The sequence below is a fragment of the Rhincodon typus genome, chromosome 1 (assembly GCF_021869965.1).
Source record: "Rhincodon typus isolate 14 chromosome 1, sRhiTyp1.1, whole genome shotgun sequence".
NCBI lineage: Eukaryota > Metazoa > Chordata > Chondrichthyes > Orectolobiformes > Rhincodontidae > Rhincodon > Rhincodon typus.
Window position 1 is genome coordinate 47,157,649 of NC_063332.1, and position 16,299 is coordinate 47,173,947.

General features: G+C 41.6%; 1 protein-coding gene across 2 annotated transcripts in view; it reads left to right on the forward strand.

Annotated features, from left to right (window-relative positions):
* fam166b (family with sequence similarity 166 member B) overlaps positions 1-16,299 on the forward strand; it is a 59,835-nt gene that overhangs the window by 40,959 nt on the left and 2,577 nt on the right. Inside the window, exons 5-6 of one of the 2 annotated variants that reach the window (XR_007261480.1) lie at positions 5,024-5,245; positions 12,271-12,604. Coding sequence is in view for 1 of the 2 variants with exons in the window: in XM_048593728.1 (XP_048449685.1) it covers positions 5,024-5,245; positions 12,271-12,359 (311 nt within the window). In the remaining variant the exon portion in view is untranslated. Of the gene's footprint in view, positions 1-5,023; positions 5,246-12,270; positions 12,685-16,299 lie in introns of those variants that run through there. The other variant, XM_048593728.1, reaches the window with a different exon arrangement.

Sequence of the window (16,299 nt, forward strand, 5' to 3'; positions counted from 1 at the left end):
GTTTAGGTTAGATGGGCTTCAGATTGGTTTCACAGGTCGGCGCAACATCGAGGGCCGAAGGGCCTGTACTGCGCTGTAATGTTCTATGTTCTATGTTCTATGTTAAAGTTGCATTTGTTTTCCTAACTACTGACTCAACCTGCAGGTTTACCTTGAGAGAATCCTGGACTAGAACTCCCAAGTCTCTTTGCACTTCAAACTTCTGAGTATTCTCCCCATTTAGAAAATAGTCCATGCTTCTATTCTTGTTACCAAAATGCATGACCTCGCACTTTCCCATGTTGTACTCCATCTACCACTTCTTTGCCCACTCTGCTAACCTGTCCAAATCCTCCTGCAGCCTCCCTGCATCCTCAATACTACCTGTCCCTCTACCTATCTTTGTATCATCTGCAAAATTAGCCAGAATGCCCTCAGTCCCTTCATCTAGATCATTAATGCATAAAGTAAAAAGTTATGGTCCCAACACTGACCCTTGTGGAACACCACTTGTCACCGGCTGCCATCCTGAGAAAGATCCTTTTTAGCCCCACTCTCTCCTTTCTGCCAGACAGCCAATCTTCTATCCATGCTAGTACCTTGCCTCTAACACCATGGGCCCTTATCTTACTCATGACCCTCCTGTGTGGCACCTTGTCAAAGGCCTTCTTGAAGTCCAGGTAGATAACATCCATTTTTAATTCCTCATGTTTATGTAACTAAAACAAAAACTTGTGATCTCCTTATCAATCCAGATGTGATTTTTGGTTGCCGCTCCAAGCACAAGCCCAAAAATGTATTAAAAACCGAAAGAACTGCGGATGCTATAAATCAGGAACAAAAACAAAGTTGCTGGAAAAGCTCAGCAGGTCTGGCAGCATAAATGTATTTCCACTTTTGCTGTTTTTTAAACTTCTTTTCTTGTTATTGTTCATATCTCCCTCGCTTCTCTGATCATGCCTCCTTCCACTTTCCCCATTCCTTCTCCCAGTGCCCCTTATCCATCCAGAACTTTTGTCCCAGACTTTGCTCCCTGTTTTAAAATTATATTGATCCCTTTTGTGCCTTTCTTAGCATCCTCTGACTGGCTCATTATGAGCAACAGCCATAACTGTTCCATCTCCCTCCCTGATTGACCTTTCTGCTCCTTGTGCAGAATCTGCTTCCCTTAGGACTCACCCTTTCCACTGCTGACCTTGTACATTCTGCAACTGAGCTCTCACCATTCTCCTCTGCATCGCCCTTCAGAATCTCAATGATTCAAGAATAAAAACCCTGCTATCTATACACTTATTCTGGATGACTGAAATCAGGGCCTTAATGGAAACCCAGCTGAGAAGTGTTGACATCTTCCCAGTTAATGCAGCCTCTCCACCTGGCTACATCTTCCACCAATGTTTTTTTATTCATTGACTGGATATGGGTATCACTACCTGGGCCAAAATTTATTGTTCATCCCTCATATGCTGGAAATGGTGATCATGAACCATAGTAGTCTTTGAAGTGTAGGTGCACCCACTGTGCTGTTGGGAAGTGTGTTCCCAAATTTTGACTCAATAACAGGGAAAAAACGCTAATATTTTTCTAAGACAGGATAGTGAGTGGGTTGGAGTGGAACTTGCACTTGGTGGAGATTCCATGCATCTGCTGACCTTGTCATTCTAGGTGGTAGAGTTTGTAGGCTTGGAAGATGTTGTCTGAGGAGTTTTGGTAAATTACTGTAGTGCATCTTGCATACTTCTGTCACTGTGCATTGCTGGTTGACATTGTTAGATGTGGTGCCAATCAAGCAGGCTGCTTTGACCTGGATGGTGTTAAGGTTTTTGAGTGTTGTTGGACCTGCGCTCACTGATGACTCAATGATGGATTGGGGAGAGTTACTTAAAGGGATGACAGTGGATAAGCAATGGCAAACATTCAAGGAACGCATGGGGGAACTGCAACAACTGTTTATACCTGTCTAGCTCAAAGGTAAAATGGGTAAGAGGGTCAATCCATGGCTTACAAAGGAAATTAGAGATAGTATCTGATCCAAGGGAAAAGCATACAGATTGGCCAAGAAAAATAATATGTCTGGGGATTGGGAGCAGTTTAGAATTCAGCAAAGAAGGGCTAAGGGATTGATTAAGAATGGGAGAATACAGTATGAAAGTAAGCTTGCAAGGAACATAAAGACTGACGCTAACAATTTCTATAGGTACATGAAAAGAAAGAGATTGGTGAAGACAAATGCAGGTCCCCTACAGACTGAAACTGGGGAATGTATAATAGGGGACGAAGAAATGGCTGAGCAACTGGATACATACTTTGGTTCTGTCTTCACAAAAAAGTACACAAATCAGATACCAGAAATGTTGGACAATGCAAGATTTAGCGACAGGGAAGAATTGAGGGAGATTAATATTAGTACAGAAATGGTGCTGGAAAAATTAATGTAATTGAAGGCAGATAAATCCCCAGAACCTGATAATCTACATCCCAGGGTACTTAAGGAACTGGTTCTAGAAATAGTGGATGCATTGGTGGTCATCTTCCAGGATTCTATAGAGTCTGGAATAGTCCCTGCAAATTGGAGGGTAGCTAATGTCACTCCAATATTCAAAAAGGGAGACAGTGAGAAAACAGGAAATTATAGACAATAGTCCTAACATCAGTAGTGGGGAAAATTCTCGAATCCATTATCAAGGACTTTATAGTGGAGAATTTAGAAAGCTGTGGCAGGATCAGACAGAGTCAGCATGGATTTATGAAGGAGAAATCATGCTTGATGAATCTGTTGGAATTCAATGAAGATGTAACTAGTGGAGTTGACAAGGGGGAGCTAGTGGATGTAGTATATTTGGAATTTCAGAAAGCATTTGACAAAGTCGTGCATGAGAGATTATTAAGCAAGATTAAAGTGTATGTGGTTGGGGGAAGTGTATATTGAGACGGATAGAAAACTAGTTGGCAGAGAGGAAAGAGTAGGAATTAATGGATCCTTTTCAAATTGGTAGGCAGTAACTAGTGGGGTGCCACAGGGATCGGTGCTGGGACCCCAGCTATTCACAGTATATATTAATGATTTGGATGAAGGAACAAAATGTAACATCTCCAAGTTTGCAGATGATACCAAGTTAGGTGGGAGGATGAACTGTGATGAGGATGCAGAGATCCTACAGCATGATCTGGACAAATTTGGTGAGTGGGCAAATCAATGGCAGATGCAGTTTAATTTGGATAAATGTGAGGTTATTCGCTTTCGAAGCAAAAACAAGAAGGCAGATTACGACCTGAATGGCTGTAAATTGGGAGAGGGGAGTGTGCAGTGGGACCTGGGTGTCCTTGTGCACCAGTCACTGAAGGTAAGCATGTAGGTGCAGCAGGCGGTAAAGAAGGCAAATGGTATGTTGGCTTCATTGTGAGAGGTTTCGAGTACAGGAGCAGGGATGTGCTGTTGTTATACAGGGCCTTGGTGAGGCCACACCTGGAATATTGTGTACAGTTTTGGTTTCCTTTTCTGAGGAAGGATGCTCTTGCTCTCAAGGGAGTGCAGCGAAGATTTACCAGGCTGATTCCGGGGATAGCAGGACTGACATATGAGGAAAGATTGACTAAAGATTAACACACCACCCTGTTCCCTGACCAACATGTCTGTCTCTGGCTTGCTGCAGTATTCTAGTGTTCTCGCGAAGCTCAATGCAAGCTGGAAGAACAACACCTCATTTTCCGCTTGGGGACCCAGCAGCCCTCCGGACTCAATATCGAGTTCAATAATTTTAGGGCCTAAACTTTCCCATGTCTCAGCCCCCTACCCCACACACCAGGTCTTGTTACCACATAGCCTGCCATTACACACTACCTGTTATTAGTCACTGATAGTTCCCATTAACAACTATTCACCCTCCCAGCCTGATCATTATCAACTCTTTGTCTGTCCAACTGCTCTTCTTTTTCTTTAGGCTCTATCCTATCGTTTACTCCCTTCCCTATCCCCTCCCCTTTTTCTGTATATAAACTGATGTTTTCCCAGCCACCATCAGTTCTGAGGAAGGGTCACTGGACCCAAAATGTTAACTCTGTTTTTTCCTTCACAGATCTGCCAGACCTGCTGAGCTTTTCCAGCAACTTTGTTTTTGTTGTTGACTAGGTTAGGATTGTTTTCGCTGAAGTTGGGACAAATGGGGATGGTGAGGGGTCTCATAGAGACTTATAAAATTCTAACAGGACTAGACAGCATAGATCCATAGAATCCTTGCGGTGTGGAAATAGGCCCTTTTGGCCCAACAAGTCCACACCGACCCTCAGAGCATCCCACCCAGAGCCATCCCCCTATAACCCACCTAATCTAAACATCCATGGCCAATCCACCCAGCCTGCACATCTTTAGACTGTGGGAGGAAACCAGAGAAAACCCACCCAGACATGGGGAGAATGTGCAAACTCCACACAGAGGGTCACCCGAGGGTAGAATTGAACGCAGGTCCCTAGCACGGTGAGGCAGCAGTGCTAGCCACTGAGCCGCCCTTTGACTATATATGCAGGGAGGATGTTTCCAATGGTGGGTGTATCCAGAACCAAGAGTCACAGTCTGAGGATTTGGGTAGACGATTTAGAATGGAGATGAGGAGATGTTTCTTCACCCAAAGAGTGGTGAGCCTGTGGAATTCATTACCACAGGAAGTAGTTGATGCCAGAACATTGAATGTATTCAAAAGGCGACTAGATATAGCACTTGGGGCGAATGGGATCAAAGGTTATGGGGTGAAAGCAGGATTAGGCTATCGCGTTGGATGATCAGCCATGAGTGTGAAGAATGGTGGAGCAGGCTCAAAGGGCTGAATAGCCTCCTCCTGCTCCTAGCTTCTATGTTTCTATGACTCCTCTTCAAAGCAAATGCTGCCAGACCTGCTGAGTTTCTCCAACACTTTCTGTTTCCATATATGATTTAAACAGTCTGCCACATGGTACTTAGTTTTCCAATTGATTAGTTTGCACATTGATTGCTGACTTTACTACCATCTTTTGGTGAGCTGATTTTAAAGCTGTTCATTTTGTTTCACAGGGTACAAAGGGCATGTACCCCGAGCTCGATTTCTGCTTGGAACCAGCTATCCTGCCCTGACTAATTATGCATTGATTGAATTCGACCAAATACTTAATAAGACAAAATCTGCATCAATTCCAACTGAGAACTCTGTAAAAGAGAATGAAACTCTACCCAGGATTACTGATGTTTATCCTTCAGAAATGGGAATGATGCCTCAATATACGGGCCATATACCAGGTATAACTCGGGATTATTACAATTCTAGTCCCCAGCATGATACCTTAATTTCAAGTGTTAATTGCAAGAGTTTGTATTGTCTTGAATTTAGAAAGGGATAATTTGACCAGAGTTTCAATAAATTAAGGGGTGTCGGTAGAATAATTGAGAGGAACTATTTCCACTGTTTGTGGAGTCTGGTACTGGCAACTTTGTCAGGTCACTTTAGGAGGAAATTCAGGAAACACATTTGCACAAAACCTGGTAGAAATTTGGAACTCTTTCCTGCAAATGGCAATTGTTGCAACATCAATTGTTAATTTTAAAACTGAGGTTGATTGCTTAATAGATGTATGTTAAGCCAAGTTATTAAGGAAGGTGGGGCAAATGCAGGACTATGAAGTTAGGATATCTACCATATACGATAGTGCATTATTAAATAATTCCAGTGAATTAAATAAAAGCAACAAAGATTTTACAAGTTGAAATACACAAAAAAATTGACAACAAACTTTAAGCCCTTGACCTAATTTTGCCTGATTCATAGTATTGAGAGAAGCCACAATACAGTAGATGTGTGATGTCAGATCCTTTGAAACTTTTTATTGGACCCCATGGGGTTGACATGCCCTAAGTTGAGAACTTTGGAAAAAGGTATAGCTTCACCTCCACAGGCCACACTGTACTATGTAATGAGCTGGATTTATTTATCCATGACAAATAGCTGCAGGGCAGCTGTCAGGATTGTTGGTGCATTCACCCGCCAACCATACAGCCCCATATAATCCAGCCCAGTCAAACTGAAGGAAGAACATAAACTAAATCAGAAATTGCTGGGAAAGCTCAGCAGGTCTGGTAGCATCTGTGAAGAAAAATGAGAGTTAACAATTTGGGTCAGTTCTGAGGAAGGGACACCAGACCCAAAAGGTTAACTCTCATTTTTCTTCACAGCTGCTACTAGACCTGCTGAGCTTTTCCAACAACTTCTGTTTTTGTTCCTGATTTACAGCATCCGCAATTCTTTGAGTTATTATGAAGGAAGAACCTAAGCATGTCAAATGTGAATCCACATTTTACTGTTTAGCATGAAGTACAGAAAGGAATGCCAACAAACAGAATGTTATTGTTTGTTAGAAGAATTCTATTGGAACACACATTCGTTGATAACTCTGAGCTCTGTGCCAATCTTTTCAACATATTCCAAGATCCTTTTTCCAGATATGCATTTGATTGTCTCTTGCACCCAACAAGAACAATATAACACAGGAACAGACCCTTTGGCCCTCTAAGCCTGCGCCAACACATTTTGCCCTTCCATATTAAAACTGTCTACGCTTACAGGATTTGTGTCCCTCTATTCCCTTCCTATTCTTGTATTCGTTCAGGTGCTTCTTGAATGCTGCTATTATGTCTGCTTCCACCACTTTTTCCAGCAATGTGTTCCAGGCAATCACCACCCTTTGTGTGAAAAACCTGCCTTGCACATCTGTTATAAACTTGCCCCCCACACCTTGAACCTGTGTCCCCTAGTAATTGACCCCTGCACCCTGGGGAAAAGTCTCATACTTTCAACTCGATCCATGCTGTTCACAATCTTATAAACTTCTATCAGGTTGCCCCTCAACCTCCTGTGTTCCAGTGAAAACAAACCAAGTCTATCCAACCTTTCTTCATAGCTAAAATCCCCCATACCATGCAACATCCTGGTAAACCTTTACTGTACCCTCTCCAAAGCATCCATATCCTTCTGGTAATGTGGTGACCAGAACTGTATGTAATATTCCAAGTGTGGACTAACTAAAGTTCTGTAAAGCTGCAGCATAGCTTGTCTATTCTTATATTCAATGCCCCTTCCAATGAAGACAAGCATGCCATAGGCCTTTTTTACTATCTTACCTACCTGTGCTGTCACTTTCAGTGATCTGTGGACCTGCACACCCAGATCCCTCTGCATATCAATACTCCTAAGGGTTCTGCCATTCACTGTACAATTTCCACCTCTATGTGACCTTCCAAAATGCATCACCTCACATTTGTCCGGATTAAACTCCATCTGCCAGTTTTCTTCCCATGCCTCCAACTGATATATACCCTGCTGTATTCTCTGAGAATCCTCCTCACTATCTGCAACTCCACCAAACTTTGATTTGTGCAAAAACTTACTAATTAGATCAGCTACGTTTTCCTCCAAATCTTTTATGTAGATCATAAACAGCAGAGGTCCCAGTGCTGATCCCTTTGGAACACCACTAGTCACAACCCTCCATTCCGAAAAGCATCCTTCCAGAACTACACTCTGTCTCCTATGACTAAGCCAGTTCTGTATCTATCTTGCCAGCTCACCCTGATACCATGTGATTTCACCTTTTGTACCAGTCTGTCATGAGGGACCCATTTATACTCTTCACCACTATCTTTCCCTGGTACTGTGGCAGCCTTCCTCTCATCAGACTATGATTGCATTGTGATGGTCAACTCTTATAAGGTAGCACTTATTGCAGCTCGGAAGACCTGCCGCAACACCAGACAGTTTCAACCACTTCTGCTGTAGAGCAACACTGTGAGCTTAGATGGTGCACAGTTCACTTATTCAAGTTCCACAATAACTTATTCCACAAATGCTTTCTTCATTAGACAATTCTATGGGACAACCATTCTTAATATTAACTTGCAACTATTTTAACTTTTGCACAATATTAAGCACTATTCTCAACTCCTCAGATGCAAAAGCAGTCCAGGTCCAAATCCAACAAGATCTGGACAATATCCGGCTTGGGTTGACAAGAGGCAAGTAACATTTGCGCCTCACAAATGCCAGGCAATGACCATCTCCAGTAAGAGACAATCTAACCACTGTACCTTGACATTCAATGGCATTACCATCACTGAATCCCCCACTATCAACATCCTGGGGGTTATCATTGACCAGAATCTGAACTGGACTAGCCATATAAATACAATAGATACAAGAGCAGGTCAGAGGGTAGGAATCCTACAATGAGATACCCACCTTACGATTTGTTAAAGTCTGTCCACCATCTACAAGACACAAGACAAGAGTGTGATGGAATGTTCCCCACTTGTCTGAACAAGTGCAGTTCCAACACATAGTAATACAGCATAGAAACAGGTTCTTCAGCCCACTGGGTCTATGGTGACCAACAAACACCAAACTATACTAATCCCATTTACCTGCGCCTGGTCCATTGTCATCTATGCCCTGGCATTTTAAATGCTTGTCCAGCTGCTTCTTAAATGTTGTGAGGATACCTGCATCCTCTCAGTCAGTACATTCTAAATTTCTACTACCCTCTGGATGAAAAAAACATTTCCTCAGAGACGTCTAAACCACTTGCTGCTCACCTTAAACCTATGCCTGTAGCCTCAGACACGTCAGCCATGGTGAAAAGGTTCTCATGATCTATCCTATCTATGCCTGTTGTAATTGTGTATACCTCAATCAGATCCCCCCTCAGCCTCCTCTGCTCCAAGGAAAACAAACCCAGCCTATCCAGTCTCTCCTCATAACTGAGACTTTTCATCACAGGCAACATCCTGGTGAATCTCCTCTGTACCCTCTTCAGTGCAATCCTGTCCTTCTGATAGTGTAGCAACCAGAACTGCACACAGTATTCCATCTGTGGCCTAACCAATGTTTTATAAAATTGTAACAAGACTTGCCTTCATTAGCCAGGGTGTAGAATACAGGGGAAAGCATCCTGTATGTCTTCAGCACTCTTATTGACCTGAGCTGATATCTTCATGGATCTATGAACTTGTACACCAAGGTCCCGTTGTTCCTCCATACTCCCTAGGGATATACCATTCATTGTGTATATCCTTCCCTCATTAGACCTCCCAAAATGCATTACCTCTCACTTATCAGAATTAAATTGCATCCGCCATTCTTCTGCCCGATCAATATCAATCTGCGGCTTGAGATCATCCTCACCATCAAAACCACCACCAATTTTCATGTCATCTGCAAAATTAGTAATTATACCTTCTACATCGCTATGTACTTAACAAACAGCAGGGGTCCCAGCACCAATTCCTGTGGTACATTGCTGGTCACAAGCTTCCAATAACAAAAACAACCCTCCACCATCACCCTTTGCCTCCTATTTGTAAGCCAGTTTTGGATCCAATTTGCCGACTTGCCTTGGATTCCCATGGGCCCTTACCTTTTGGACCATCCTTGAATGTGGTATCTTGTCAAAGGCTTTACTAAAGCCCATGTAAATTACATCAATTGCATTACCTTCATCAATATATTTAATCACCTTTTTTAAACTAAACTCAATTAGATTAGTCAGACAAGATCTCCCTCCAACAAATCCGTGCTAACTAATCAATCCCTGCCTTTCCAACTGTTGATTAATCCTGTCCTTCAAAACTTCTTCCAATAATTTCCCTGGATGTCAGACTAACTGGACTAGAGTTACCTGGTCTATCCCTGCTGCCCTTCTTGAACAAAAGAACCACATTAGCTATCTGCCAGTTGTCTAGCACTTCGCCTGTAGCCAGAGAAATACTAAATATCTACTAAATATCGCTACCAGGGCCACCAGCAATCTCCTCCCTTGCCTCCCATAGCAGCCTGGGATGTGTCTTATCAGGCCCTGGGGATTTATGCACCTTTATACCATTAAAATATCTAATACCTCCTCCTTATTAATCTTACCATGCTCTAGAACCTCACTGTCCCAACTATGAAATCTCCAGCTAAAATGTCTTTCTCTTCTATGAATACAGGTGAGAAATATTTATTTAAAACTTCAATTGCATCCACTGGCTCTGCACACAGGTTGCCCCTTTGGTCTCTGATAGGCCCCATGTGGCCAACCAGGAGCTGCAGCTGAACACACTTCCTATGTACGTGGTCACCGTGGAGACTGGAAGTGCCCCTGAATTCCCATATATTGCAGCAGGAGCATTCCACTGAGCTGGGTTCTCCTGCCATTGTGAACCATATCAACTACAAAAATAAACTAGGAACAAATTACTCAATCTTACCCCTTACTCAACAAATCAGATTTATCTTTCTCTCTTTCTTTTGCGAACAAACTGCAAACCACAAAAATAAGGACTTTGCGCACTGTCTCCCTCCTGGTACTAATCTCTCAGTCCCTAAAACTGGTTCCTAAGCAGCCAATCCCCTTGCCTTACGCCACTTTTCTGACCTTGATGCAGCCACAGGAATTTGACACCAAACATGTCAAAGCAGCCCAGTGATTGTTTATGGATGCACTGATGCTCAGTAGCAGCAGCGTGTACTATCTGTAGGCTGCACTGCAGAAATTCTCCAAAGATCCTGAGACAGCACTTTCCAAACCCACAACCACTTCCATCTAGATGGATAAGGGCAACAGATACATGGGAACACCACCATCTGCAAGTTACCCGCCAAGCCATTCACCATCCTGATTTGGAAATTATCTCTGTTCCTTTATCGTCACTGGAACTCCCTCCCAAAGAGTGCTGTGGATCTAGCACATGGATTGCAGCAGATCAAGAGGCAGCTCACCTTTTCAAGTGTAGCCAGCTAGCTAGCCAGTGATGCTCACGTCCTACGAGTAAATAAAAAAACATTCTATTGGTGTTTGATACCTTTGTCACTCATGTAACTTTGTTTTCGTTTATTTGGAAATATTTGATTGCCATACTATAACAAGATGGCAGATTTAGTTTATATTGAACACCTGGAAGAAACGACGGAACTGTAGCACTCAATGATTATTGACAAATGCTTTGAAGTCCCAAGTGTCATTCATATTGTCATCTTCATCTCTCAGGCAACATTTACCTTAAACATCCAAATACTGATCCAGTGATAGGATTCCTGTTAAAGATTTATTCCAAATCACATGTTCCAACTGTCTTTGTAATTTAAATTCACCAAAGTTAAATGCAATGAAGTCTATGGGATTGCTATAAACACAAATTAAAGCTCTTTGCAATCTTCTATCCTTCTTAACCCCAAACCTGGAAGTTTCTACCTCAGCAGTGTGACTTTCCCCAGTTTTGACATTATTTTTAAACGTATTTGTCCCGACATTGATTTATGACAGAACTTATGACAGAGCATATGTTAATGACATGATGATGTATAAGACTAACCTGCAGAGGCAACTGTGTTACAAAGAGATAGTAGATTTTCAGCTTTCCTGCTCTCTGATGCTGCCTGTCCTGCTGTGTTCATCCAGCTCTACACCTTGTTATCTCTGTGTTACAAAGAATCAGCTTTACCTATGAGTCTGTATATAACAGAGGTCACCAGAATTTCAGATAGTGAGACAATAGTCATTCTTAGGTTAGGCCGAGAGGTTGATGCAGGACACTTAAGGTGGAGACAGTAAGTCTAAGGGCACAGTCTTTCAGCAGTACAGGACAGGACCTGCAAGTCCCAAGCCTCATGGCAGCACAATCCATGAGCACTGATCAACTAAATGTTGCACCAGTAAAGATAGATCGATATTTTTATTCTTGTTGTTGAGTCGGTTGTGCTCTCAGGATCATTAAGTAGTGTTTTAGGGCTGACTCAATGACCAAGTTCTCAAGTTGTCTCAGCTCTGATGAAAGGCCACCTTGATCTCAAGCATGAAATCTGTTTCTCTCTACAAAAGCTAGTCTGGCCTGCTGAGTCATGTCAGCATTTTATTTCTATGCCAAGTTCTCAATATGTCTTTATCAACAGAAAATGCTGGAAAATGCAGGAAAGGGGCAAGACCTGAAACATTTCATTTATTTTAGGTTCAGCCAGGTCTGCTGGGTATCTCCAGCAACCACAGCATTTTGCTTTTCTAAATACGTCATATTGCTCTCGTCTATATAAATTCTTAATAAAATGTGGTACAAATTTAGTAGAAGTAAAATAAAATTACTTTTTAATTGTTCATTGGACCCTGATTGAGTTGGAGCAGTTGTATCATTTTATTTATACTTTATTGGTTGAACTGTTTAATGCATTTCTAAAATACAAGGTAATAGACATAAGCACTTGTAACTGTAATGCAAACGATGATCCTGTTCTGATTTACTTCAAGGATACAAATATCAGTTTGGCCACACTTTTGGACAACTTACACAGAATGCACTAGGAATGAGCACCATCCAGAAACAAGTCATGGATTGAAAACCTAATGGAGCAGATTAATATCATACCAATGATCAATATTGTTTAAAAGATAATCAACATTTAGAGAACAAATCCAATTGTATTCATTTGACTTGTACCAAAAGACTGCACTTATTTCTTGCAAAGGTGATAGTGATTCACTGGCAGTAATTTTAAAGTGATTTTAAGCATTTACAAGATTCAAAAGAATTCTTAAAAAACAGTCCTTCTACTTTGGACATGACTTCATGCAGATAATTCCGGTATGTTAATCATATTTTAAATTGCTGAAGCAAATTGATTGTTCAGTGTTGTATGCATAAAGAAATAAGTCTCACTTGAAGGCGTTTTGGATAGTTTTCCCTAAAATTTTGGGCTGAAGCAACCTTAACATTCCCAGGTTTACATTTACGTAAGATATACAACATAGAAACAGACCATTTAGGCTGCGGGTTCCATGGAGTTTATACTCCACTCGAGTCTCCTCCCTCTCTTATCTAAATTTACCATGATTCCTCCATTTCCTTTTCCCTCAAGTATTTGTCAAACTGCCCCTTAAGTGCTTGGGTTCCATTCACTTCCACCAACCCCTATGTGGGCGTGAGTTCCACATTCCAGTTTCTTCTAAATTCCCTGTTGCACTTCTTGGTGACTATCTTGTATTAATGACCAACAGTTATGTCCTTCTCCACTAGAGGGACCATTCTCTCAAGTTGTAGAGGGAAAATAGTTGACCAGTGTCTGTTCCTGATGACTGTCCAATTTTTCTTCATGGAAGATACATTGGGCAAGCAGTTTTAATGTCTTCCAAAGCTGTAAAACCCCAGTAGCACTCACAAACGATGAAGAATAGCTGGTCAGGGTACCACAGGACAGCAGACATTTTTCAAGCTGTATTGCAGAACCCAGCATGTTCAGTGAAGATGATTATTAGGAAGGTTGAGGGGGAGAGGTGTGGGAAGTCAGAAAAACACAGGCGAGAAAGAACAATACAAAATAAAAAAGAAAATGCAGTAAACCATCTTGCTTCATGTTAGCAGCTCAATACTTAGCTGGAGGAACAAAATCTCATTTTCCCTACAGCCTCTAGGACTCAACATTGTGTTCAATAACTTCAGGGCCTGGCTGTTATTCTTCATTTTAATTACTTTGTGTCTTGTTTGTGTTTCATAAGCTTTACTCTCAGCAGAGCAGACTCACTTTCACAGCTACTTTATATCTTTATCGCTCCTTTACCACCAAAAGTACACCCTTTGACTTTTGCTTTGGGCACTCACCATCTGTTCCACTTGCTCCTCCACCCCTTCCATCAACAGCATAAAAACACAATTTTACACACCCTTTTCAGTTCTGAAGAAGCGATATCCAACTCAAAACATGAACACTGTTTCTCTCTCCACAGATGCTGCCAGACGTGCTGAGTTTCCCCTGCATTTTGTTTTTATTTCAGACTTTCAGTTGCAGTATTTTGCTTTTATATTAGAAGATTCTGGTAGTAAGACAGGAAAATTGTCACTGCAGCTCGTCTATCTCTTGCCTGTCCACCTCTTTATTCAGCAACGTTTGACTGCTATTACTAAAAGGGGATTAACTACAGTGCACCAGTCGACCACCAAGTTAAGAATCTCAAAAGCACCGATCCCCAGGACTATTAGTTGCTTTCAGGAAAATCTAATGTGGGCCTGACTTCCTTTCATTAATTGAAATTTATTATTTGCATCTGCCTGAGAGTTTGAGCTGATGTATTTTGGTAGAAAGGATAGGGAAAGGCAATATAGATTAAATCAGAAGGACAAGGGAGAGGGCTTCATGTATATAGATCCTTGAAGGTTATAGGGCAGGAACAACTCACACAAACCTATGACATCTATCACCTGGAATATCAAGGGCAGCAGCTGTATGGAAACACTACCATAACCTTCCACTTTCTCACTGTTACACTGGAGCTCCCTTCCTAGCAACACCGTGAGTGACCCTACACCCCAAGAGTGGCAGTGGTTCAAGAAGACAAGTCAACTCACTACCAGCATCTCCATGGCTGTTAGGGATAGCCTCTAAATTCTGACCTAGCCAGCAATCTACACACCCCATAAATAAATGAAAATATTGCTATGAACAAGGTTGGGGAAGTACACAGTCTCTCTACAGTCTCAATACTTCAGAGGCACAACATATATTTAAATTGCCAAGATGCAGAGCAGGCAAATTGTATATTTTCTCTACAATAGGCTTAGAGGAAAAAAAATCTATCAGTAAGGTATTGTAATAAACAGCAAAAGCATGATATATTCAGCACTGATGCAGAGCAGGTTAACACTCAGTGTGAAATATGAAAGTATAAATATTTATCCCACTAAATAAACCAACAAGCACTCACCAACTAAAGAAAATATAACGACTTTCCCTGCAGAGGTTGAGTTTGAAAAAGAGATAGTAAATTGACCAATCATAATATTATCTGTCACAGGAAACAAGATTAGAGTGTGAAATTTTCAAACTGACTTTCAGTCAGCATCCTACCACATGCAGATGGGTGTCACCAAGCATGGGCAGTTATCTCTGTGGGACCTTTGCAGATGCATTTCACTCTGGAATTGTTGAGAAGAATTCTGTCAGATAATTCTCAGGAGAACAGCTGCATTCAGTTCCCATATTGAACTTACATCGAGGGCTTTTTACAGAAAAGTAGAAGCTGAGCTGGATAGCTTCTTTCTCTTGGTAGGCTGTGACCCAACTGAAATCCAAACAATCTTGAAACAAAATCCTATTCCTGACAGCCATAACTTGCTGTTCACCTCCCTCCCCCCATTCCACCCCCCCAACCCCCAACCCTGCACCCTGGGCTGGTGGTAGTTGCTGAATGGCTTTAGGACTCTGAAGCAATCTTGTAATGATATCACAGAGCTGCAGGAGATGTGAATAAAGTAGAAAAAGGCAGACAATGGTCTAGTGGCATAGAAACTTAGTTAATGTTCTGGGAATCTGGGTTCAAATCCCACCGTGGCAGATAATGGAATTTCGATTCGATAAAATAAAAATCTGGAATTAAAAATCTACTGATGACTATTAAAACATTATCAATTGTAGGAAAAAAACAAAACCATCTGGCTCACTAATGTCTTTCAGGGAAAGAAATCTGCCATCCTTACCTGGTCTGGCCTACATGTGACTCCAGACCCACAGCAATGTGATTGACTCTTAAGTGCCCTCTGAAATGGCCTAACAAACCATTCAGTTCATGGGCAGATAGGGACGGCAATAAATACTGGCCAGCCAGCAAAGCCCACATCCCATGAGTGAATAAAAAAAATACAGGATTTTTGTCCAGAGGAAAGGTAACCCCTTATTCTTCAAGTCATACAGTTAAGTCCATAATCATCTTAAGGGATACAGATACTGCTCAACTCTTTTGCTGGGGAAGAACCTGTTTTTCCTCCAGAGAGTGGATTGAAAGCCAATGGTTTAATAAATGGAATAAGTGGAGATTATATACTTGTTCAATTGTATAAAGTACCCTTAGAATACGCTTTCATGTCTGGAACAGTGAAAGTCGGATTTGTTCCAAAATTACCAGTGTAACCTAGCTAATAATTGCGTTAAAATGAAAATTATAACTTCACCCATAATCACAGAAAATCCAAAGTTTAAAAGAGATGGAACATTTGCAAGAATAAGTTCTAGGTATTTTTCCATCAGGTATGGCGAAAGAGCAATGGCAGAGTTTAATGCAAGACCATGTGAGGGCCTGCATTTTCGTTAGATCAATCAAGGGCAGACCATTATATAAATGGGGAGACTCCAAAAATGTGCAGTACAGAGGGATCTGGGTGTTTTTCTGCATTTAAAAAATGCTTGCATGCAGGTGCAGCAAGTAATTAAGGAGACAAATGGAACTTTGGGTTTTGCTGTTAGGTGGTTGTATATTTAAAAATAGTGAAGTCTTGTTCCAACTCTACAG